This window comes from Anabas testudineus, chromosome 17 (genome assembly GCF_900324465.2).
Source record: "Anabas testudineus chromosome 17, fAnaTes1.2, whole genome shotgun sequence".
Lineage (NCBI taxonomy): Eukaryota > Metazoa > Chordata > Actinopteri > Anabantiformes > Anabantidae > Anabas > Anabas testudineus.
Genome location: NC_046626.1, coordinates 16,225,491 through 16,248,268, shown reverse-complemented (window position 1 = coordinate 16,248,268; position 22,778 = coordinate 16,225,491). Strand labels below are relative to the sequence as shown.

Here is a 22,778-nt window from a genome sequence, read left to right as displayed (position 1 = left end):
GTATTTACTCAGATCTGAGGCACTTACTGCAGAGAGCATGCAGCGCTTGCTCTCTCCCCATCAACACTGAGTGTACAGTGCAGTCAAAGGCTATGTGTCACTATCCCAGTGTGATGCTGACATTAATCAGGCTCGCATAACCTGCTGTCTCCCCTACTGTGCCAGATGACATGTCTATCTGAGGGGAGGAGCTGGGTGTTTTATCAGCTCCACACATCTCTAAGATTGCCACCAGCCTTTCATGTTCTTTTCATTTGCCTGGATGGCAGCTCACTGTTCCATGGCTGTCACGTAGACCTTTGTTATGGCTTATTACCTCCTAGATGTCATATTACACTAGCATAAATGCATGGCTACTTACTGTTCCTAGTCAGAAATTCAATAGAAACCTGCCAGAATAACAAACAGTGTTTTCAAACAAGGGTTTATAGCTTTAAGAAACCGAATCAAATCATTAATTTGAACAATCTGAGGTATTTGTTTCCTTTCTGACTGAAAAGATGAAATATTGAAACCAGTGACCACCTACAAAGGTGGTTGGATGCTGAGCTGTTTTTCTTCTAGGTCTCTGTTTATATATCAACACTGGATGTTTTCACTTTCTTCATAACGGAGCCAGCAGGATGTGTGCAGTTCATTTTTTAAAATGTGATAACAGTCAGTTAAAAAGAAATCTGGTTCCACAGCACATATGGCCAGATTCCTCCAGCTACACCCACATGGCATGAGTCAGACTTGCCTCCTCTCCCTCTCCTCTTAATGTGTTGATTAACACCTGACAGACTCAGAGCTACATGCTGTCCAGAGGAAGACATCTGTTCACAGCAGAAATATTTAGGCAATAGAATTCAGTGTGCCAGGTAACTATTGTAGTGTGATCAGCTACAGACAGATGTCAACAGCCAAAACGTGTTTTATAGACCTGTGGCTTGTTCTCACAGAGTAGAGTTTCTTAGCAATCGATTGCAAATGTTTCAGATACCAGATATTTTTCACGATACTTTGACATTTTTAATGCAAATCAGCCTTAGAGGGAATATAAAATCTAATTTATTTATACAGAACAATATTACAAACAGTAAATTCACCTCACAAGGCTTAAACAAAAAATATAAAAAAAAATTTGAAGTAAATCTATTTGTTTTAACAATGCTGCCCATTTTTCCCCTGGCGTTTTCTAACCTAGTGCGGATAGTGGTGTAGAGAGGCTTGTAGAGAAGAATCCATTTCTATAACTAGTCAACTTGATAATCTCTATAATGCCCTTTGGTGCTGCTCTAAGCATTTGCTCTGAAGGAAACTTTGAAGCTTTGCTTTTTCTATTTTCTGCTGAGTTTCAAAAGTGTTACTAGACCCGATTCGACCTTGCCAGAATAGGGGAAAAAAAGATCTGTGCTGCCGCTGAGCCTGTTAGAGCCATTTTGTATGATTAAAGTAATGAGACTTCCTCCATAAAGTTAAAATGGTTTTATGATACAGTAATTTAGCATTTTCTTCCCTGTCTCTCTTAAAGGCTAGCATGGGAGCACCAAATGTCCCTTAAAGAGAGGAACAGTAAAAAGCATTGTCAAACAGAGCTGGCTTATATAGGCCGTTAAATGTTCTTCTATGGTTCGGAAATTAAAACGTCATTAGTTAGAGAAACAGCATTAGGGCAAAGCTGTATAATATTCCAAGAGTTTAAGAAGTTTTCAAGCCGTTCTGGCAGGAAGGCCTCTAGGCATCAGTGGATACGTCCTTTCAGTGGCCCCAGTCAGAAACAGACAACTCCAGCGTGTGTGCTCAAGCCACAGGCATTCATTTGTTCTTTGTATCGAGCGTGTGCTCATGTCCGTTTGCGTGTACGCATGTGTTATGGTGTGTGTGTCTGTGTGTGCATGAATTCCTAAGTGTGTGTTAATATATATAACACAACAGTGAGTATGTGCATCATTCAGGTATGTGTGTGTATTTCTGTTTACACATGGGCTTTGTTCAAGCTCACAGTATTTAATTCCAGTGTGTGTGGGTGTGTTTTTATTCAGACTGATGCAGTCTGGTGAAGTGAGTGCCAGCACTGCAGCAGGTTACCAATAACAGTGTGTTACCCCAGTTGTTTGCTGTTTTTCTGTCTGACTGTTGAGTAACCGATTTGTTCATCCACCTCAGTGTGTCTGTGTTTTTGTGTAGACTGTTCGATCATTCAACCCGTCTCACAATTCTGTGGATGCTGAATACCAGCACTCGTAACTTAAGTATTCAAAAATAAATATGTACCTTCTTACATTTACTTTAAGGAGTTTTGGCAACATGTTCCACAGTCAGAAATGTGCCGTTTAGTGCACCTTTCACTGCTGATCCACAGCTCATGGATCTTATCTCGTGTTTATCGATGCAGCAGACATGAACACTGACACACTGGTGATGTTCTGGTTCATTTGGATGGTTTGTTGGTTAATGGGTTCAGCGTGTGCCTTACAATTGGACGCAGGAGTTTTTCTTGACTAAGAAAAGTTCCTGCTCCTTTTTTATGTCTTTAAAACTTTTCTGTTAAATTCTTGAAATGTTTTGTTTCCTGTTATAGGCAAACTGATCAACAGCGTATACACAAAAAAAAGGAAGACAAAGGGGGTTTAATCTTATTGTGGTTTCTTTTGGGGCTGTGTGTTTTGTCAGGGGATAGCAGGCTTGTGTGAAAAGGGTTTGTGTTTTGTTGTTCTGTTTTCTTTGCCACTGAGGCGGTCTCGCTCAGGCTCATTGATTCCTTTTAACCTCTGACCTTGAGATTTTTTCGTTCTGCAGGAGGCCGTCATTGGTGGATTGCAGTCTGAAACCACCTATTCTGTTACTGTAGCAGCATACACCACCAAGGGAGATGGAGCTCGTAGCAAGGCTAAAGTCATCACCACAACAGGAGCAGGTCAGAGTCAGTTTTATCAAGGTTATCATGTAAAACATATGATACGTGCTATCTGCTTACAGGGAATCCTGTGGTATCTTAAAAGCTGATAACCTCTCTCTTTCCTGAGAGTATTAGGATTAGAAGATTACATGACTTGAATGTTACTTCAGTGAGATCTGAAATGTATGTTAACTTCACAGCCCAGAGAGGTTATCATTACGAGCTGCGGTACCTTTAACTCTAGCATAGAAAAGTAGGTAGATAGTGATTGAATAAGTGGTAAACTATTTATTTGTTTAAATATAAGAGTAGCCTAAAATATTTCATGCATATTTTTATAAATTTTCTGTCAACTTCACTTTTGTTTTTAGTGCCAGGCAAGCCCACTATGATGATCAGCACCACTATGGGAAACACAGCACTGATCCAGTGGCAGCCGCCTAAGGACATGGTGGGTGAGCTGATGGGCTACCAGCTGCAGTATAAACGCACTGACGAGGAAACGTTCACCTCACGCGAGCTGAGGAAGACCGACGACCACTACACTGTCACTGGGCTACATAAAGGTGCCACCTATGTCTTCCGTCTCAGCGCCCGTAATCGTGCAGGCATTGGCGAGGCCTATGTAAAGGAGATCAGCACCCCGGAAGACGTGCCCTCTGGCTTTCCGTTGAACTTGCAAGTAACAGGACTGACCCAGTCCAGCACCCAGCTGACCTGGGAGCCTCCGCTGCTGGCAGAAAGGAATGGCAAAATCACATACTACACGGTGGTGTACAGAGACATCAACAGTCAGCAGAACAGCACCAACCGTACAACAGACACACACATGACAATCCAAGGCCTTAATCCTGACACCACCTATGACATCCGGGTGCAGGCATTTACCAGTAAGGGTGGTGGACCCCTCAGCCCCAGCATTCAGAGCAGGACCATGTCGAATGGTAGGACAACTGGTAGGACACGTTGCTGACATCTAACAAACTTAGCAGAGCAGTTTGATTTGAAAAAATAAAATCAGAATTGTACTTTTAGGCTCTATAACTGGTTCTTTTTCTGCCTTCATCAGTGCCAAGTCTTACTCATCTACCACTCAGAACTGTACAGCACTGAGTTTTATTGATTTATAGAAAACTAATCTCATTACACGCTACAGTCACATTATCATGCCTCTTCATCCTCCCTCCCATTACACACACACATCTAAAGCGTACCCAACGTTTACCTCCTAATGCATTTTATAATCTCATAAATGTAATATTTCTTATTTATAATCAGTTATGCCAGATGGCTATTTTAAGACACATGGTCCCACTCCCACTGCAGTATACAGTTCTTGGTAATCAACAAGCTCTCGGCCTGTTGCATATGTCTAGTTTTGAGCGCAGTGTAATAAATAGGACAGGCCTAAGGAGATGAAGGCTATTCTTCTTCTCTGTGTGATCTGTAACCAAGCGTGAATGAGATTGTTGGTGTTCTTTGAACGCCCCACCCCCCTAGTAGCTTGTCAAATTTGGTCAGAAGGTATCACAGCAGAATATGTTCACATTGTTTACTGAGGGAGGTTGCTTACTGTACAGCGGTGGCAAATAGAATTACTCACAGAGATTACATTTCACGGTGTACAAGATGTCTTACTTTAGATATTAATTGAAGCATTTTCCTTCTTTAGACTTTCCCACCCTAAACTTTGGTGTTAAAGCTGTCATGAAAACATCTGTCCTCCTCACCTGGGATTTGCCACCAAACTACAAATCCCAAGTACCTTTTAAGGTGAGTCCCCATCAACTTATAGATGCAAATAATTTTGCCTGTAACAAAATTTGCATAGACATAAAGTGTGTGATGATAATTCACAGCCATTATTTCCTAAACACAACATAAAACTTGTACTGTGCATATATTGGCACATATTGTAACATAACATAATTGGATCACATCACACTATTAGAACTTTTACCAGGGTGTGATATGGTGACTTTATTCTTGATAAAAATATGAAAAACCAGTTTCATACTCATTTATCAGGTGTAATAATCTGTCACCTCATCATAATGGAGCAAAGACAATTTGAAGTGTAAGAACTATTGGATGTGTGTGACACTGAAACACATGAAATGATCTGTCAGATCAGACGGGCACCTCTCCTAGGACCAAACCGCTTGTGTGTGTGTGTGTGTGTGTGTGTGAGAGAGAGACACGATTGAGTACTGCAAAGAACAGTGCATTTGTAAAAATCATATTCTTCCCATGCTGTGTATGCATAGCACCATAACCCCAAACCTCACTTCTCCCATGTGTGCTTACAGATCCTGTACAACCAGCAAAGTGTGGAAGTGGAGGGAAACCTGAAGAGAAAGCTGATCACGCAGCTGCAGCCAGACACAGAATACTCTTTTGTGCTGACAAGCAGGGGCAACATTGCTGGAGGTCTGCAGCAGCAGGTGTCCATCCGCACTGCCCCTGACCTGATCAAGACCAAGCCCAGCACCCATCAGGCTCAGGGTGACAAGATGACCATTGAACTGCCCAACGTCCAGACGAGCACACGTGTCAGGTCAGTGCACGTGAGAAAAATGCTTAATTCACTGAGTCAATAAGTTGTTGACAGTTTGTAAAAAGTACATTTGCAACTCCACAAAAATTATTTCTATAAAGAAAGGAAGACAAAAAAAAAGCACAGGAATTTGTACATTTAAATTTTTTGACCTTATTGGGCTCAGCTGTTGAGATGTTACCAAAGAACACTGACTGTTCAAATGGAAACAGCATGCAGCAGCACAAGTGGCCCATTTATATCTGATTGATACTAAACGTATTCTGAAACTTCAAATTACAGCTTTTGGTCTTAGCCAACTTTATGACACAGAAGCTGATGATAATCCAGACTTTTAACATCGGGGCAAGCTGTGTTATCTTTTGAATCAAATTGTTAAGAGCAGAATTGTTCCTTACCCTGACAAGTAAAACCTTTCCATCAATACACACACACACATTAAGACACATCTTAGTAGAGGGAGTGCATAGGCTTGATTGGTAAAAAAATTACAGAGCTGTCAGGTCTGGCCAAGCTCCAGCACTGATTGACAGCCAAAGAGCACAGGTGATTGAGGATGGTAGAGTGATGTGTGTGTGTGTGTGAGAGAGAGAGAAAGGGGTGAGGCGTCTTGTTATACATGTCATCTCCGACTCCCAGACTTCACTGACTGTGGAATCACGGAGTTGAAGCCTGGAGAGAAGCAGCTGCTTTTACAGTCAGCAGCAGCTGATTTTACAAGTCGTCGAATGCTGCAGTGGGGAAAACTTTGAGTTAGGAGACGACAAACTGGAGGAGAACACGAGACATGAGAGAGCCAGCCCATAAATAATCACAGACACAGATGTTTGTACATTGTGTACTCACAAGCGTACTCCTCCATTCATTACCGAACTCCTTAGTTTGACCCTAAACTCTTAAATGCCTTTCTAGTGTCCTTCTATTTTTGGTCTCTATAATGATAGCAGTAAAAGAACACACACCCGGGTAGTCACATACTGGGTCCTATTAACCTAAGAAGTCCTATAGGGATCTCTATTAGCTGAAGGCTCCTCTCACTGGGATAGTGTTTTTCCAGTCTACATGGCAGATGTTCTTGGTGATTAGCCATTAAGTGGAGAATGCAGTGCCAATCTGCTGGTGTTCGACCTTGCTTGGATCTGTCTTTGCAGCATTACATCTTTAAATTCTGCCCAGCAAACCTCACAGCGAACATATGTTTTTCTAAATGTTGTTACTGCTTTATAAACGCGCTTGGTCCACTTTGATCACAGCGCATAAGTGAGTTCAGTCAGTCTGTCATAACACACGCATAATTTTTCTTGGCAGGTGGTACTACATCGTGGTGGTGCCTGTGTCCCCATCAACACGCCGGTGGAAGAATCCAGACGAAATGGACTTGGATGAGGTGAGTGCCAGCCGGTGTTTGGATGGCTAATGCGCCAGGTCAGGGTTCGCACATAGCATCACCTGTTCCAACTGGGTGGGAAGTTACTGGTTGTTGCTAATTAGCTCTACCCTCCTGGGCCAGGGGAGGGGAGGATGACAGGGCACAGAGATTCTAAACAATGAGTCACTCGGGCATGTGGGGAGTCTCCCGATTGGACGCCTGGTCTGCAGACAGTACCCATCTGTTTAATTCAACTGTGATTGTGCTGAGAATGAGCTTAATCTTACACAGTATAACTATGATATTGATGTTAAAATGTAAAAAATTATGTTTATGACTTTCAAACAGCGTTTAACTGTTCCACCTCCATATGTTTCTGTTTTTATAGTTTATATAATCAAGGTTTGGGAACGCGAAACATGGTTTTACAGAAGGTATTCAGATGAGTATAAAGATTTATGACTGTTCTAATAATGTATTGAATAAAGGTCTCTCTTGTCTATGTGGGAATTTAAACCAAATGACATGCCTAAATATTAATAGCATCATTTTTAAGTAAACTGCAAGGCTCGCTGGTTTGGATTGCCATTGTTCACGATCCCTGTAGAAATAACAGAGACCAATAGTGGGAAAGAGAGATGGGACTCCCTGACTCATTAAACACTGAGCAGGCCATTGTCTCCTCCCTCCGACATAATGATTTAATAAAGCTACATCTGGAAGAACACATGAGACGTCACTGACAAAAAAACTAAATGCTGCTAAAAACACAATGCCGCAGTGCTGTATGCTCCTGCTCATTTATTAACCAGGTTGGCAGTCGTGCTGAGATTGTGTGCTGGAGCAAGCGCTAATTGCTCACTTCGTAGCTCAGCAGCATTGTTTGCAAAGTTATATAAATGGGCAAAGGGCATTTTAGCTGTGTGGAATCATTATCTCTTATTTAGAGGCATGGTAAGAACTGGACCTGGACACACGTAATAGTTTGAAAGCATAGGGTCTGTTTTTTGAGTTTATGGAGGTTTGGGCATTTATTTCCCTTATTGCACTTTTTTTCTCACACAAACAGGTTTTATTTGCTCTAAAGTCTAAAGTCATTGACCTCCGTGTTACCATTAGATGAAGTAAATTTAGTCTTTCCTTACAAGAAATGTGTTTTTTATCCTCCTCTTAAAAGAGATCAGGGGTGAGTCTCCTGCTTTTGTTACCAAACTTGACTTTAACCTTTGCCCCTCTTGTTTTCCACAGTTGCTCAAGTCAAGTGAAGGCCCTGTCTTGAGGCGCAAACGTCATCTGGATTCTTCCAAGTCTTACATAGCTGCCAGGTTGGCGTCACTTCCGAGAAGCTTCACCCTGGGTGACGAGAAGAGATACAACGGTTTCTACAACAAGCCCCTGACCAGTCAGCAGGAGTATCTGTGCTTCGTTCTGGCTGTTCTCCGAAATGAAGGGACAGACAGCACTGCTAATTATGTAAGACACACACAGAAGCACATTAATTAAAACTTCTATTTTGTGATTAACCATTTGGATGTACTATATTAAAACTAAATTTACCTGAGCCTGGTGGCACATGCTCTATATGTGCCACCTTTTCCTTTTTTAGACAACCTACTGTATTTATCACCCTGTCCCCAAACTTTAACCGTGCTGCCTCTCAGATATTTGCAAAATGGCAGTGCCAAGCCAAACAGTTATTATTTTTACTGCCACTTACCCTTTAACACAGCTGCCTCTAAAAGTCATAGCAGGCTGGCCTGATAACTCGCTTATCAGTCGACAGTGACATCAGAGATCCGGCTTTACATTTTTTGCCGTCCAACAGGGATCAGCACATCTCTTTAGAACGCGTATACAAGACTCTTAGCTTTCTAAGTGGAGCCACAAACGGCACTAATACAGAGACCCAGCTCTCCATGGGATGGTCTGGAGTAAACTTCACTGTAGGAAGAATGAGAGTCTACAATTGCTCTGGGCTCCTCTACTACCCGGGCCATGCATATTCAGTAGCTGGGCCCTGGCCACGGAGAGAGAGTGCTCCATGTCCGAAACCAAATCCCAGACTTTTCACCTATTTCTTTCACTTCTCTCTCTCTTCCCTCTCAGCTCTTTTTCTTTCACTCGCTCTCTGCTTCTCTGTGTCTCTCTTCCTCTCTCCATCTTTCTCTACCATGAAGAGAGCAGAGGAGATTGATTAGTGCAGCTGGAGTTAAGAGGGAGACGAGGGCCTGGTCACAGGGCCTAGGGAGTCTGTAAAGCAGGCCTGATTCCCTTGAAATACTACTTTAAATGTCCCTAAAGCCCTCCCCCTCCCCTAGTAATCCCCACTCCTTCACTCTGAGAAGAGGAGGGAGGTGCAACAGAGTCTATAGTGGGCAGCCATGATACACTTCAAAGGAGATGCTTAAACCATGTCGCTTCACAACACTCTCACTGCACCTGCCAGACACACCATGTTGGATAAATTGTGTTCAAGATCCGTCTCTTTCTGTGTACTCCCCCTCCTTAAACCGTGTAGCATCATCCCACCTTTAAACTTAGTCGTTTAGCTTAATCAGGCTTCACTTACAGTATGAATCTGTTTACCTCCATTCAAATAACCTGGTTATTGATGGCTTTCTACAGTAATCCAATTTCTTGTACTTCATCTAAACAAGTCACCTGTTTTCCACAAATCAAGTAAAAAGATTAACACAAACTTTATTAATAAGGCTACACCACCAAACATGTAAACTCGAGTGCTTTTCCACTGTGGTGAATTTAGACAGAGAAGGTATTCTGTGACAAGAATAAAAGGGAAAGTAGCCAAAGTCTGATTAAAACTGACATTGTAAAAATAGGTCTAACAAAACAGCCGTGTGCTCACAGAAAAGGAAAAAATGTCAGTTTCCTATTTCAGAACATGTCCTCTCACTGAACCATGAGTCCAAATGCTCGAGCAGGAAAAAAAAAGGCTGAAGTGAAACAAATTCACTTCAGGAATCACAGATTAGGTTCGGAATAGAAAAGAAATCCAGCGACTGACCTGCTGCATTAAATATCCACAACATTTACAGTAAGAAGATTGTTGAAATGCCTTGATTTTTTTATTTCTCCCAGTAACCTGGTTTCTTGTTTACTGTATATACAAACATACTGAATTCGGAGGTGGGTTGTCGTTGATTTCCACACAAACCCCCTAACCGCACTCTTTGGGGAACTCAGATACCACAGCAGTGTTTGTTTTTGTCACCCTCATTGCAGCACTTGCAAACATTTATTACCAAATACAAACGGGTACAGAAGGTAAAGCGTGCAGCGAGATCGAGCGTTTGGCAGAAGCTGCCTCGAGCAGGATCTTCACCAGACCCAGGAGAATAAGACAACAAGCACTGGAGTAAATGACTTGTGTCTTTACTACACGTCCTCACCACCACCCAGGCTCCCCCAGCGTAGATCAAACAAGACCGCCAGGGTTTAATAAGCCTTCGTATATCAATGGCCACAAGCAGCCAGCAGTGGTTGGAGGGAAGAAGAGAAGGAAGGCAAAGGGGGATGAGAGAGAGAAAGAACAAGAGAGTGTGCCTTCATGTCTCCCCAGCACCCAAGGCAGATAAACAAGCCGGGGGAAGTGTGAAATGGGATGATAGATGCTGGGTGTGTATAAACAGTATCATTTAATGCGAGAAGAGAGTGAGGGAGGGAGGTAGCATGAAATATTGTGTGATGTGAGACAGAGCGGAGGGGGAGATGTTGGAGAGGGGAAAAGAGGAAAGCAAAATCTTTGTCTCGTGTCCCGTCCAGCCTGTGAATTTGGGATGAGAGAAAGTGAACTGGTGGAAGAGGAGGAGATTGTGCTAATGTGTGCTTTTCTTTTGATAAGGGAGAGGTGAGCTCGTGGCTCAGAGAGAAAGCAAAACAGACTGTTCAGATGTGTTTACTACAGTTTTCTGTTTGCAGTCCTATCCAGGCATTTAAATTCCTCTCACTCTCAACAAGAATTGGCTTTGTAGTACTAATTCTGCTGGTGCTCTGGGCTCATAACAACCTTAACATGGAAGACTGGCTTCTTTCAAAATGTAAAAGGCTTTGACAAACAATATCAAGAGAGAATTATGAAAAACAAGATGTTTTTTAATCTATCAGAGAATATAAGCATATTCAAACCCAACTTTTAACCAGTCGTGGTAGAAATATAGAATAGATGGGATTTTCTGTTCGACCTTGCTATGTCACTTCCGCTCCTAGAGGCGTCTCCCTCTAGTGAGGCCCCTAGAAATTTAGGTGCTTGGTATTCACTCAGCCAGAGAGAGAAAAGTGCAGTTTCTGGGAAAGTGAAAATGAAGTGGATTAAAAAAAACATTATGAAGTGAAAGCCACAACGTGAAAGACAAGGGTCATCATCCAGCATGGACTGGATGCAGCCATATTTCTGTTCCTCTCAGAAAAAAAACATAAGACACAAAGACATATAGGATGATCTACTCCTCTCACTTTCTGTTCCTCCATTTTCTGTCTCTGTATCCCCTCCTCGTGCTTTTCTTCTCCCTCCCTCGTGCTGTCTTTCACCGTGTCATGCAACGATGAGGAGAGTGTGGGCTGCTCAACCTCCCTGGGGGAGCCGGAGAGAGCGGCAGATACATAATGGGCATCTTTGCATGTTTGTTTGTTTGTCTGGTGTACACCCCTGCGGCTTATTTAAGCCACTTTTGGAGAGACATGGAGCTAGAGGGGTCAACTACAAGTTAAAACAAATGTGGCTGTGCTACACTCAGTGGATACTGCACTCAGGGAATGACAGAGCAGTGGCTGACTGGGGAAGTTATGTAGCCCACGGGCCAGATAGCAGACTCGATATACTGCTACTACCATAACACCTCTGCTTCAGTATCAGTCTCTCTGTCTCCATCTCACTGTGTCTCTTCGCTCTTTGCAATCACCTACTCTCCGTCTCTTGTTCTCTTTCTCTGTCTGAGACAAACACAATCAAACGCACACACTCTCTGCAGCTACGACCTACAGTAGACAAACACACACATGCTTGTGGAGGCTCAGAGGAGCTCGAGAAAAGGCTCCGAAAAACTGATGTTCCACATATGCTCACACACACGCTCACACATGGGTTTAGTCTTTACAAACACTTTCTCTTTTTCCTCATTGGAAAATGCAAGTGTATCTGTAATCTATACGTTCATTCACATATATTTATGTCACTGACAATGGTTTATTAGACTGAATAAACTCTGGATCCAGTATCTGTTCTATTTCTTTAATTCTATCTATATCTATCCAGCCCTCAACGTATTTAAGCACATTCAGGGCTAAATATTTACAAGTGACTAAAAACCTGAAATTCAGCTGAGGTCTGCCTGAAAAGATGAGATTTTTGATTGCTGTTCACAATTTGCCAGCACCACCTGAAAATGAGATCTGATCAGCAGCATACGATATGAAACGGTGATTAAATGTGTTTCTGACAAATTGAAAGGCAAAACAGGTTGTTTGCTTACGTTGGCACACATTATTTTTTACAAGCTCAGGCACTGGAGTTCTACAAATTTGATTTATGATGACTTATAAAAGTAACTCGGGAGGTCCAGACGGATTGAAGGAATCCTGCTTGATCACAGTCCACTACTGATCCTCAAAGAGCTTCTACTAAAATTGAGCTCTAGTCTTAAATAATTAGCATAAATTAACAAAAACTGAGATATTTTAATTGAGCTAAATAACAGTCAGATAATTAAAAATACCTCTGCCTCTCAGATTTTATATTTGAAGATTCAGATTTCATATTTGTTGGATTCTGAGCTTAGCTAATCCAGATGTTTCATCACACAAACTCATACATGTGGAGTCACGTGTTCACATTAACACACACACTTTTACTTGACTTGTCTCTCACAGTCTCGGACTCACTCTCACACTCACCCATTCCTTCACTCCACCATCGCTTCATTGTGATATCACTCTGCGAGGGCAGAGGCATTAAGAGCTGCGTGACTGAGCTTTTATCAGATATTAGGGCCGTTCAAATGGATGATCCCAGTACTTCACCGTGACCAACAGACAAAAAGCCCTCTCTTTTTGTTCGGTCCTCTTCTCTCCTCTCACTCTTCCTCCCTTATCCCTCTCTGAAAGCACAGCTGCAATCATTTGTTACACTAGGATAGAAGAAGTTTTTTCTCAGGATTCCCTGCAGGGCCCCATCCTACAGCCTTTTTTGGGCTCCCCCAAAGGAACAGGAAGCCTTGTGGTGTCGTCACATCGGCAGCGTCCCACTGCTGTGCCGTCTCTCTTTGTTCCTAAATAATAGGTTCCTCCTGAAGGCACACAGAAGAAGGGAGAACTGGTCTCATGTGTCTGGCGTGTATATCTTTAGGTGTGCAACACAGACAAAACAAAAAAATTGCTGTTGTATGAAAATGGGAATCTTTTCACTTTCCTACTTGAGTTATCTTGTGTCTGCACCTGATATCAGGGTACACTGGTTTGCACATACACGATTGAGATGTGGTTTAAAACTCACACATCCATAGTTTAAATATTTCCGGCAGTTGCCCAAGAGGACAAGAGATAACATAACTACAGTATATGACAGAGCGCAGGACTCTTTGAGCTCATCTCAGCTTATCTTTCCAATTAATATCTGCCTGTGTGTCGAAGAGCAGGCTGCTGTGCGGCTAATGATCCGGATTACTGCTGCTTGCTGCCCCGCCACTCCCGCTGCATGCTGGGAGCCCAATTTCCTTCGAGGTCTGCGATCTGTCACCACCGCCCCTCTACACCCCCTCCTCCTTTCCCCGACCTGCCTCTCCCATCGCCGTTCAATATAAGGCACGCTGAGCGCTAATGACAGATGCCTTGCACCTCCCTCTTTCTCTTTCTCAGCTGTCACCTTGCTCTCCTGCAGTTGGGCTCCCTCTTCTCTCAGACACTTTTTTAAACACCTTACTGTGTCGCTTCCACTCCTCAGATACACACACACACGCATTTCTCCCTCCTTTTCCCTCTGTCATTTGAAGATGAAGGAGCAGAGAGATGTCTCATTTACAACCAAGGTGGAAACGCACCCTCAGCGTCACCTCCTCCTCTTCCGTCACGGTGTGAACACTAATGAAGAAGAGATGAGTCCTCTCCTGTGCCCCCATTTATCTCAGCGGCTAAGGGACATGCACACTCATCCATGCCGCTCTGTCTCTACCTTTCACACTCTCTTGTCTCACACTTGCTTTGTCATCAGCGGTTTCCGTTGCCTCTAATGTGATGCAATGCTTTAATAGAAGCATAATAATAACTTCATTAGCCAAGATGGTTATTGTTTTCGGGGAAATTGTCTTTTGAGTTTGGACGATAGCTTTATAGGTCATTTTGTTCTATTCTTCTACCATTTTCTGTTGTTAATATGAAATAATGTGGTTCTCAGGCTGCAGGAAACAAGAAATCTGCCCTCGGATATTTTGAACCCCTCTCCTTATCAAAGACTTGGCTAACACTAGACATGTATATATATGCGTGTTTCATTATTCAGAAACATTGTTAGTCTACTTAGCCACAGAAACTGTGTAGCAATGTCTCCTATTTCTATTTTGATGATTCATCTGATGTTGCTCCTGATTTGATTTTCTTCCATTGTCTCTAGTTGTTTGATACATTTGAACAAATGTATGACACTAAGTTCACCTTGATACCTTTGTAATGTTATTAACCATAACGGTGTTTTGTTTGTGTCTATATCTGTGTGTGTTTGAGTCTCTAAAGTGACTTTCCTCTGTTCTTCTGCTTTATAGATGACATTTTCAGCCAGTCCCTACTCGGACCCAATCCAAGGACCAATGGGTATTACTCAGGAGAAACCTGAAATGTTGTGGGTCATGGGCCCAGTGTTGGCTGTGGTCCTCATCATCATCATTGTTATTGCCATCCTGCTCTTTAAGAAGTAAGGAGCTATGCATTTTTCATTGTGTCATGCCTCAGCTATAATCCTCTGTGTGTATTTGAGGTTAAACTGCAGTGACACTGCAGGATTTATAGGTTTCTTTTGGTTGCATCATGAATGGTAATGAGACATGCTTCCCTCTGTCACCTCTACCACCAGGCTGCTCCTTACCATAATGTACAGTGTAACAGAAAAGTAACCAAAATGGTGAGATTTTGGCCTAATTGACCGTTTAAACCCGTGCAGTATATGTTAAGTGTCAGTTGAAACGGCAGTTGGCATAGCCTCTGTAATGAAAAGCACAGTGTTGCTATTAAAATTGAATAGAAAAAGAAATGGCCAACCCCATCTCTTTAAAGTGCTTCAGAACCACCTGTCCTATAGATACAAACAGGCCAACAGGATTCTGGGGACATACAGATAAGATGCTAATAGTAAAACCTAAATCATCAATGAAAACAATAATAAGTTGCAGACATAAAAACTGTGCATTAAATAAACAATAATTTCTTCAGTATGACATTATTAATTTGGACACTATAAAATATTACCTACAGGCCATAACTTCCCACATTTGGCGCCTTCCTGATTAAGTCCCATTTTTCTATCTTCCCGTGATGGGTCTATTACAAATACCCCATTTCATATCATACCTATTCTCCGACCTGCCATCCACAGCCTTTCAGACTGCTGTGTGGCTGCCGTCTCCAGCCGACTTAAAAAGGGACTGGTTAATAATAGGCCTTGAGACAGCTCACTGCCAAGTAGCACATCCTCTGTCTGGAAGCCCTTCCTCCACGTAGACACAGATTGACGTGAGGGGCTGTGGGGAGGTGGTGTGTGCCCTTTTCACTGTGGACTAGCAGTAAATGTGCAAAGGAATAATCACACTCTAGCTGGGTTTCCTATTGCAACCTGCATATTCGCCAAGATCAACACCAGCCATGGAAAGTGATGAGGTTATTCTCATAAAGTCTCTAGTTAGCATTTAAATGATTCTCTGTGCTGTGTTTTTAGGATGTAGTTCAAATATCTGGAAGTTTAGTTTAGCTTAAGTTGTAGGCACATATTGGTAACAGCTACCTATTAATTCATCCACACTTTCTTTTTGCCCTCTGTGAATGCAGCAAACAGGAAAGGTGGGTACCGTCACTGGCTATAGTGGGTATATCAGTCACAACGTTTTCTCCACCCAAATCCTTTTCATTTGTGTCGTGTGAAATTGGTGGTATGCATCAGCTCGTCAGGATTGCAGAGTCGGCTACCTCTCAGTCCCAGTCTGCATTATAAAAAAAAAAAAAAAAGGAAACACGTTTTAAATGATGTGTCTAATCTGATTTGCTCAGTTGTGCAAGACTTTACCAGACAGAAGAAGCAGCAGACTCTGCAGACCTTGACAACTGGGGTCACAGGAACCCTCAAGTCACGTCCGTGTAACAGTGCATGTTCCACATGTAGTGCAAGTGTTCCTCCTCAGATTGTCCTGTCCACTGTGGCTTGTGTTTCGTTATCCAACCAGTGTCGGCATATCCCTTCAAGACTGGCCCCATCTGAATATGCCAAGGCATCACCTGGTGCTGAATGGGCCATTGTGAAGTAAAGGTCAAACGGGGAAACTGCTGAAAAAGAAATGTTCCCATGTTTTTAAGCTGACATTTTCCAACAAGACTTATAGCACTACTTTTAGCCTTTTCCCCCTTCCACCTGCTTCTTCATAGCAGGAGTCTCAACAAAGGGCCCTGTTCTACACTCATTAAGCACACCCAGTACTGCACACACACTCATACTCTCACACTGTAAGTGTGTGTCTTACCCCTCACTCTGTGCCTGAGATGAATTACTCCTTTGAGATGTTGCCATGTTTACTTTAGCCCAGTTCTAAAGCGTTGTGTAGATTGGCATCGGATTGGGTCAGAGGCAGAGGTGAGGCGTGTGGAGAACAGATCACAGATGTCCAGCTCTTGAACCCCCACAACCGCACTCAGCCCAGTAGTGATCTCTGGGTAAACTGTATACGTTCAGGCTCAGCTCTCAGCTGGCGGGGAAGAAATACTTGTCATAGATTAGCTGTCACACTGCTAGCATTAGCTTAAGCCCCTGCAGCATAAGATAACAGGTGGCCTCAAGGCCCAAGCCCCAGCAGTTGAGGTGGACCGGGTTAGGGCTGTGTGTGCAACACCAGCTTTATGTATTCTCACCACGCCGGGCTTCAACAGAAGGCCCTGCTCCTGCCTAAAACCCACGCTCGCCACTTGCAAATGGAGTGCAATGAGATGTGAAATTTCCACAGGGCACCCTGATGCTTCCTTCCGCCCATTTCCATTTGCAGTCAGAAGGCTTGTGAGTCTGCAGCTGTATCTGTGTGTGTGTGTGTGTGTGTGTGTGTGTGTGTGTGTGTGTGTGTGTGTAGTTATGAAAGTAGGAGAGGCCGGAAAGCGTACATCTGTGTGCCTGTTTGTGTGCGTATGTCAACAGATGCTGGCTGTCTGAGCATTAGAATACAGGCAGGCTGCGTTTTCTGTTCCTCTCGCCGCCTGATGGACAAACATACAGTACAGTCGACTGAGCTGCGCCAGCCCGAGCAGTGCTGCTCTCTTCTGTGTTATGCTAGACTCAGCTAGGTCGGGCCTGGCAGCGCAGGTGCTGCAGAACTGGTCTAATTACCCAGTGTTGTGCCACCCAGCTGATGAGCTAATTACAGCATCCGCCTGTTTTCCTCTCAATCTGGAAAGCCAGTAAACACAATGTGTTGTTAGCACACACACACACACGCACGCACATACACACAGAGAGCAGTGAAAAATCACACATTTAAATCTTTACTACACACAAACACTCATGTACGCATACCCACACAGCAGCTGTCACCTATCCACTAGCAAACAAACCCAACCTAGCCCACTCCAGGAAAATGATGGCGTTTCTTCAAACACATTAAACTCCAGTTGGCAAACTAATGGGGTAATGCCCTGGTACCTACTGTCTATTGAATTGCTGGTCCTCAAAACTAGTTTTGAAAGCCATTATCTCTGCCATTAACCTCCGTGAAGAGAGTAATATTGTGAATGTGTGTGCATTTCCTTTGTGTCTTATTTTATAATAGTATAGCGAAAATCCATAATCTGAATCATCATCATCCCCACTTGCAGTAAGACTGAGCAATCAACAGCTACTGAGGTTCGTCTTGGAACGATGTGTTAAAAACAGTTTGTTTCTGCCACGTCAGGAAACGGGCGTCACCCCTACCTAAAGATGATCACTCGGGCGGGATGAAAGATTCCCTGCTGGCCAACTCCTCTGACCCTGTGGAGATGAGAAGACTCAACTACCAGACTCCAGGTAATGAACTATGACCTCACCTATTAAACATGTCCCTACTAATGCTCAAGTTTACTCCTGTGTTCATGTCGAGTGCTCATGAAATAACATAGTTGTACTGATGACACCTGTTTTAACCTGTTTAGACTAGCTGGTGAATTTTCCTTCAGTCAGTGTTTTTGTCATAAATATGTAAATCCTTCCTGAGATTTATTTATTAATTCAAAAACACAGATGATCCTACCTGCAACATCCAAAGGTGACTCATATCTAATCGTGTTTCTTAATGTTCTTTATTTTAATGCATTTTATTTCCTCAAATGTTGAATATTGTATTTTGGAATGATTTTCTTCACTAGTGTCTAAACAGCTCTTCTAAAAGCAATCTACTTTGGAAAAGCCTTCCTATTTCAGCTGATGGATCTCTTGTTTATTAGTGCTTTTTCTTATTTTCTTATTTATTCTCATGCTGTTATTCTTCTTCTTTATTTTTTTTTACCAAAAATAAAAGAATATTTGATCAGTAAGAGAAAATAAATAAATAATTTTCACCATCATGCCGAGCTCTGGCTGGTATTAGCAGAGTCAGGCCGAGAAATTTCCAATTCTGTCCACGCGCAGTGGTAAAGTGGGGTGGGCTAGAGGGGAGTTGTGTCAGGGTGCCAGCCTCAGCATCAGCCTTCTTCCTTTTTCCTCCTGACCTCCTCTCTCCTCCCCCGATCCCTGCTCCTCCTTCCTCCATGAGCTCCTTTCATTCCCCCCAGCTGGTAATGAGTCCTGCTCCCTCTGATGTCAAGGTGAGCCAGGCGGAGGGAACAGTGGAGCTGAGAGAAAATGTCAGGCCCGGTGCACGCGCATGAGTGTGATGTTCTGTGTCTTCTGTGTGTGTGTGTGTCTCCTTTCTCACGGGTTATTAAAGATCCTATTTGCCGTACACACACACAGAGCCCCTTTGAACCCCTGCAGAGGAATTAAGCAGTGCTGCCGCTGTAAAAGAGCCCTGTTCTTCCATCCTCCCACTCCACCTCTTTCCTCTTTTGTCTTGCATTTCCCCCTGTAGGGTAATCTCTCTCTCTCTCTCTCACTCACTCGGTCTCCCCCTCTCTCTCTTTATACGTCAACATTTATCTCCTTTCTCTTCATTTCCACCTTGCTGTTTTGCTTCAAGAGTGGTGATTATCAAAAATCGCCAAGGCTGCGTCTAGCTCGTGAAAAAATGCGAGACTCCAAGGCTGAGCTGAGTGAATATTGAACAGCCCATTCCTCTGTGCTTTCACTCCTTCTCTCTTTGATTCGCCCACAGCAGGTGAACATTCCTGCTCTGATTGTGATTGTTGTTAAGTGGTCAAGCCGATTGCAGCTCATGTCTCCAGCATGTTGGTTTATAAAACAGACCTCAGTTGTACCTTTTGGCATTCCAGCAGCAGGTGTGTGGTACTATGAGTAAATGACCTGGTTTATCCTTAACAGACCTGGTTCAGATAGAATTGTTTTTACAATAGTACTGCATTAATACTAAGTTGTAATGGTATACTTCAGATAAAGCATGTACTGTAGTGCCATTTATGGAGTGGAGGATTTTATAGTAAGGAATTGTCAGGTTGTACATTATAGGGACGTACGGTTTCATATAATGTTGATTGAAGTTTTAGCCATCAACTTGATCAGCCATGGCAGTGTATAAAGTTAAACAGTTAATGCACAGAGACCTTATTAGTTTTACCTTCAAATAACATCTGGCTCCTGGATTGCCTGATCATTCCCAGTTCATGTTCCCAGATATCACTAATTACTTTGGTGATTCTAATGTTATCATAACTGATAACAAAGAGCAGTGGCCAAAATGATGAAAATAATGCCAAAGTTGTAATAAAATGAAATCTCCTGTAATACTTTTACGTTTTATTTTTACATGAACATGAACTGTGTGCAGTAGTGCTGTTTACACTGAGCAGTCACAGGGGAGTTCTTTAAAGTCTAGCTTTGTATGCTGTTCTGTTTAACAACCAAACCAGGCCAGGTGCTGGGCACTTCAACTGGCCCGAAAGGTTATTTGCAGATACTGTTTGGCCCCGGTCTGATCCTGAGCTGTCTCCATTGATTGAGTGTTGTTTTTCCTCCTTCCTTCACTCTCCTCTCTCCACAGGTCCCAGCTCTCATCGCTGCCCCAACACTCCAAGTTAGTCTGCTCTCTCACCAAGTTGTGTTAATACCCACACATGCAGTCTCTCTTCCTCTCTCACTCACTCCTGATCCCATTCCCGTGTTGCAATCCTGACAGACATCACAAGACCATCACCTTGAAGCCTCTGGCGCTCCAAGGATGCAGCAATTTCCTATCTTGGCTGTGAACTTCCCACAACAACTTTTTGGTGGGGAAGCAGAGAACTAGATTGTTTCATGAATAGCTGAGCAGTGCGGACAGTTACCCTTGTAAATGTAAATTAGCCTTGTTATCTATGGCTTTACTCTCCATTTAACCAACAACATAGCTGTAAAAGCTGAACATCCACAAACACATACACACTAATGGTAATGTGCTCAAAGGTTCCCCTGTGTAATAGTATTAAATTAGTATAATTGGTCAGGTCTCATCTTGTGCACCGGCTATAGTAACCAGCCATTAGCCATTAGCATTAGAGCTAATGGTTACTCATTTGAATGCATGACCCATGACCTTAAAGATGCACTCAGCCAAACGCACTAACGTTAATATCTATACCTTTTTAAAATGTCTTTCTGATCTCTGTGTAAATTCAAGGTTATGTGTAAGGTTAATGACGCTCCATGTGTAACTTTAGTGTCTCCGTGTGCAGCATGCATTCAGCTTAAAATACATAATGCAAGTGCCCAGCAATCCATTTAAGCACAGAGTCGAGTTCACAGGCACAGGGGGAATTTGTGTCGGTAGATTAGCAATAAATCATCCAATAACCCGGCAATGAGAAATCTAGAGAGCAGCAGGGGGGTTGTTTGAAATTAATCCAGCCCAAGTGCTCCAGGCTGGGCTGATAGATACTCTATTGTAGGGAAAGAGATTTTCAAAGAAATAAGTTTTGGCTGGTGACCAGTCAGTTATTTGCTCTCTGGGAAGTGACAGTGTGACTGATTTCTAGAGACTTGTGGGTTCTTGCTCACCTCTGCCACCAACTGAGTGTTGTGGAGTCAGAGATGTCTGCCTCCTGCTTTCTTCCAGGAGCATGCTCACCCAGTCACTCATGTGCATCGCTGTGCTGGCCCCACCTGTGTCCTCCTCAGCATGATGATATCACCAAAATGTCACCAGCCTGTTTCAACTTGTGCACTCTCTCTCTTCTTCTTTCTCTTTTTCTTTTTCTCTCCCTCTCTTCATGCATTCTTGAACAAAGTGCACTCTTTCTCATAGTTACACAGCCACCTCATGGTCCTGCTGGCAGCCTCACTCACCCTGTGGTCCAACCAGTGTTTGTGCAAGTCAGTGTGTGTGTCTGATATCGGAACAACCGGGTCTCACTCGTTTCTTTGTCTTTTCCCCTGTTCCTCCACTTCCTCTCCCAGGAATGAGAGAGCACCCACCCATTCCTGTCATTGACCTGGCTGACCACATAGAGAGACTGAAAGCCAACGACGGCCTCCGCTTTTCCCAGGAGTATGAGGTAAGAGTCGTGCGCTAATTCTGTACGGGTTTCTCCCTCCCTTTCAAACATGGGAATTTGTTTCTTTGTTATGTGTCTGGGAGACACATTATGCCTCTTTGATCCCATATGCATGTATTCTAATGGATTATTGAAGACTTCTTTCACAGACATACTTCAGTCATTTTTACAACTCTATTACCAATCCCACCAGGAAACCAACACTTATATTAAATGCTACGAGATGCTTTTTCACAAAACTAGCAGGTGGCGTGTTGCTTAAGCAATCTGTGTGCGCCTTGATGTTTCCCCGAAGAATGTTATTTTGCAGGCAGTCTCTCCGATGCAACTTGGTGAGGGATTATCTCTTGTCAGTGTTCACCCTCAAAAAAAAAAAAAAAGGGAGCAAATTTGCATTTAAAGTGGCACATAGTTGGTTTGGGGTATATGTGTGTGGCCAGATGAGAAGGAGAGGCATCCGTGACTACAGAAAAATGAGACCTTTTATTTATTTGTTCTTAGTGTTCGATCTGTTTTATCTAATCAGCTTTATTTCTCACATTGATCGATCCAACAAGGCTGTGGAGCCACTGCTTTACTTTCGCCATAACCTAAAAGGGTACATAATTGCCTCTGTCTGTGTGTCTGTGACCAGCATATGTTGCTACAGCATGAAATTTGCAGTGCAATTTCACACTCCCGAGAGAAACAGCAAATTTATTTTGGTGACCTCATGACCTTTCCCCAAGCATCACCACAAGCCCAAACTTAAGCCAACATTTTATAACTGTTCTGTTATCTGCCCTGTCCAGTGTTTACTGTGAAAATAACATCTATTTGAAAGCCTTATGTAACTGTTCTATCATCTACCCAGCAGCGATGCCCGCACAACACGAACATTTAGAAGTGCATGTAGTGCTTTGTTTTATTATTAAACCATGTTCGTGCAATTTATGTTCATTCATATTCCATACATGATTATACTTATTTATTTCCAATAATTAGTTACAATAATTATTTTCTTTGAATGTGAAATCCTGTGTAAAACAGATGAATTATAGTTATGAATGAGTTTTAGTTTTACTTTTTAAAGATAGATCTTTACCTTTATGGTCATTTTG

At 42.8% G+C, this 22,778-nt stretch overlaps 1 protein-coding gene across 6 annotated transcripts in view; it reads left to right on the top strand.

The window, feature by feature from the left end:
- LOC113171691 (receptor-type tyrosine-protein phosphatase F) overlaps window positions 1-22,778 on the top strand; it is a 147,584-nt gene that overhangs the window by 105,394 nt on the left and 19,412 nt on the right. For 4 of the 6 annotated variants that reach the window (XM_026374259.2, XM_026374262.2, XM_026374258.2 and 1 more), the window contains 9 exons: window positions 2,782-2,899; window positions 3,253-3,837; window positions 4,554-4,654; window positions 5,191-5,438; window positions 6,747-6,825; window positions 8,056-8,280; window positions 14,577-14,725; window positions 17,952-18,064; window positions 21,581-21,678. In XM_026374259.2, the coding sequence (XP_026230044.1) occupies window positions 2,782-2,899; window positions 3,253-3,837; window positions 4,554-4,654; window positions 5,191-5,438; window positions 6,747-6,825; window positions 8,056-8,280; window positions 14,577-14,725; window positions 17,952-18,064; window positions 21,581-21,678 (1,716 nt within the window). The remainder of the gene's footprint in view (window positions 1-2,781; window positions 2,900-3,252; window positions 3,838-4,553; window positions 4,655-5,190; window positions 5,439-6,746; window positions 6,826-8,055; window positions 8,281-14,576; window positions 14,726-17,951; window positions 18,065-21,580; window positions 21,679-22,778) is intronic. The other 2 variants (XM_026374263.2, XM_026374261.2) reach the window with 1 other exon arrangement.